General features: G+C 48.9%; 1 protein-coding gene across 1 annotated transcript; it reads right to left on the reverse strand.

Moving 5' to 3' along the window:
* Positions 1-813: 813 nt before the first annotated feature.
* LOC102306926 (piggyBac transposable element-derived protein 4-like) lies at positions 814-3,296 on the reverse strand. Its single transcript, XM_005950837.3, has 2 exons — positions 1,407-3,296; positions 814-1,288 (listed from the first exon to the last, which is right to left on the reverse strand). Exons 1-2 carry the CDS (start codon positions 2,649-2,651, stop codon positions 827-829), a joined length of 1,707 nt encoding a protein of 568 aa, XP_005950899.1. The 5' UTR covers positions 2,652-3,296; the 3' UTR covers positions 814-826.
* Between the last annotated feature and the right edge of the window lie 101 nt (positions 3,297-3,397).

Consider the following 3,397-nt stretch of genomic DNA (forward strand, 5'->3'; position numbering starts at 1 on the left):
ACAAAAAACTAAATATTTTCCAAAAAAAACATTTGAAGTAATATTCAATTGTTATTATAATTAGGCCTTAAGATGGACTAAAGATTGGCACCAACATTCATTTCGATCGCCTTTTTTTTTTTTTTTTAGGACCAGAAAATGGTCTCCAGGCGGCAAATGCTCCTCCTCTAGGCCGAAAACAGTGCATCTTGCCGGGGTAAGTCGCGACGATTACCGGGGCACGATCACCGGGGACCCCTTTTTCCAGCACACACGTCCGATACCACGTGACAACAAATACGTCATTCCCCGTTGACTAAAAAAAAAAATGCACCCTCTCACGGCCCTAGGGACCGACAATGGTCCCACCCGATCAGCGGGCCAAGCTGCTGCTGCTGCACCCCGGGAGGAGTGCCTCTCTCGCGGGTATGTGTCGAGCAGCCCCGGGGCAAAGTGGTTGGGTCGCCGCTATTACTATTTTTTTCTAGGAGCACAGTAAATGTAATAAATGGTGATCATGTTTTCACTTTTTGCTTATTAGCACTTATTATTTAGTTATTGCTTATTACCACTATATACTATTACCTTGTTGTGTTCTAAAATAAAAAAAAATATGAAAATAAAAATACAAGATCACTTTGAACAAGAAAACATTTATTTTTAGAACTATATAACAATGAACATATACTGGAATATTTGGAATGGGGAAAGGTATGAGTGAGAGTGGGGGCTGGAGGGGAGTAAGGGGGAATCGGCTGGGGATGAACACGATGATTTATGTTGCTGGGAACGGAAATGGTATGAGAGAGAGAGAAAGAGCGCATATGTGGCTGGGGGGCAGTCCTGCTCAGGTGGAGCAGTTCCTGCAGGTGGTCAGGCTGTGGTCCCTGCATGTCACGTTCCCACATTTGTGGCAGACGCTGTAGACCCTCTTTCTTTTTCCTCGGCACAGCTGACATTGCCTCCTGAGCTTTGGTTTGATGGCTGCAGAGGGACCGGGAGAAGGATCTGCAGCATCGGGAGAAGGATCTGCAGCATCGGGAGAAGCAGCGGCCTGTGCCTGTCTTACAAACTCTGCTGTGAGGACAGAGCAGGGAAGTCGCTCTCTCCTAGCAATGCATGGTTGCATTAAGGCTTCTCCAACCTGCTCTATGTAGACCCTCCTCCTGTAACCTTTATTTCGCTGCCAAGCTGGGTCCACCGCGGTCCACAGGACATAGCCATTATAAAGAGAAATGTCAAGCAGATGGTGGAAAAGGGCTAACAGCCACCGTCTCGTCCGCCTCCTACAGCTGTAGTCGTTAACAGCCTAATAAAAACACACACACACACACACACACACAAAAACATTAAACCTACGTATATTTTACACAAGAATATATGAGCAAGAATGAATACATTTGTGCGCAACTGATGCTGACACCTACCTGATCGAGTTTGTCCACACCTCCCTTGCATCTGTTGTAATCCCTTATTATGTGCGGCTTTCTCTTGGGTCCGTCGCAGATTCCTGGAGTCTGGTGTTTGGAGCTCAACAGGAGCACATTTTTGCCGCGGCGAGGGACGTATGAGACGGCCGTATGCATGGAGGTGAAAGCAAACACGGAGGAAAAAATTCCTCTCCCCCTTGTCTGCAGCAGTTCTGGCGGAAGCTCGGGCTTGTTCTTCCGAATGGTGCCAACCAGGGTATTTGTTCTCCTCAGCAGCTCCACTGACAGAGGGTAGGAAGTAAAAGAATTGTCACAGGTGACGCTGTGTCCCTGTAGCCCCTCCGTCAGCTCCAGAACCACTCGCATACCCTGGTTGGTCTCAGCGCGCCCAGTGGCTGCTTTGCCCGTGTACAGCTGCAGCCTCCAGGCATAAGACGTCTCCACGTCGCACACCGCCCATACCTTCAGTCCATACCTCCCCGGCTTTTTGGGCATATACTGCCTGAAGCTGCACCTCCCTTTGAATCGGACAAGCTGTTCGTCCACGCAAATGTCTTTGTTTGGGAGGAACATCATTTCGAGACGATGGGTCCACATGTCCCAGATCTTGCGAAATGGACCCAGTTTGTCGTCAGAGTGTGTTGGTCTCGCAAGTCTGTCGTCGAATCGCACAGCTCTGGTGATGTGGCGAAACCTTTTCTCCGACATGGTTGCAGGAAAAATCACCCGGCCGGATTTCTCGCTCCAGAGGCTGATCGTGGCTTCGTTTCGGGAATGATAAACACCGGCCAGAATTATTAGTCCGACATAGGCACGCAGCTCATCGCTGTCCACGTCCCTCCAGTCAGCCATAGCACGTCTCCCCTGGAGATTGGTCATTGACACGATGTGCTGGATAATGTCATCCGTGAGGAAAAGGGAAAAGCTGGATAGTGGGTCACTGATCCGGGCCAGGGCGTATAAAGTGGGTCCGGTGCGTCCCGTGGCCGCTGGAACGTAGCGGAACGTCTCAGCGTTCGTAGGTGACCACCGTGTTCCATTTTTTGAGATCCACCCCGCTGATTCTTCCTCTCCGCTCTCACTTTCGGACTCCGATCCATATGAGTCGGAACCGGACTCCTGCTCCTCCGTTTCCTCCTCTGAAAAAGTATCCGATTCATCCCCCGAGGATGGGGCGCTTTCCTCGCTGTCGGGGTCCATGATGAGTCGCAGGGCTTCCTCCGCGTTGTACCGTCTTGCCATTGTGAAAAAGATTACTCCCAGCTACTGCTCATTCTTATAACCACGGTTTTAGTGCAGCTGCACAAACAACCCGAGCTTGCAGACAAAACAAGTCTAATTTGGCTTTGGTATTCGTTTCATATTTGATTTGTTTACATTGCAGGGTGCACTGAACTGCAGACTTCAAAAGGAGAAAACGTTTGAAATTAGACACACACGCCTTTATTTTTTTTAAGACACACACACACACGTTGATGATGATCCAAACTCATCATTTGAGCAGAAAGACATTGCTTTGAATGTGGGATTTTCCTCTGTAAAACTTGTATTTTCCAGCAGGCGTCAAATGTGAAACAAGGGCGCCACATGATGGACAAATAAAAAAATTACAATTCTAAGCACACACGTCCGATACCACGTGACAACAAATACATCATTTCCTGTTGACTAAAAAAAATGCACCCTCTCACGTCCTAGGGGCTGAAAATGGTCCCGCCCGATCAGCGGACGAAGCCGCTGCTGCACGCCGGAAATGAGGCTTCGTTTCCCGCAGGTCTGTATAAGCAGCCCGCTGTTTTCCAGCCGGGATCAACTGTGGAGCAAGGGCGCCACCCGGTGGACAAATAAAAAAATTACAACTCTAAGGCCCATAGACCAAAACGAAACGGAAACTTAAGTAATCACCAAGACTAGGGATGGGTATCGTTTAGGTTTTATCCGATACCGGTGCCAAATCGGTACTTTTGAAACGGTGCCGGTGCTCAAAC

The sequence above is a fragment of the Haplochromis burtoni genome, unplaced genomic scaffold, assembly GCF_018398535.1.
Source record: "Haplochromis burtoni strain Fernald_Lab_line unplaced genomic scaffold, NCSU_Asbu1 Contig_850, whole genome shotgun sequence".
Taxonomy (NCBI): domain Eukaryota; kingdom Metazoa; phylum Chordata; class Actinopteri; order Cichliformes; family Cichlidae; genus Haplochromis; species Haplochromis burtoni.

Bases quoted from the DNA above. Each gene is read 5' to 3' on its own strand.
- LOC102306926 (XM_005950837.3), bottom strand. From the start codon at position 2,651: ATGGCAAGACGGTACAACGCGGAGGAAGCCCTGCGACTCATCATGGAC. The intron at 1,289-1,406 runs GTAGGTGTCAGC...TGTTTTTATTAG, and splicing joins GTGTGGACAAACTCGATCAG to GCTGTTAACGACTACAGCTG.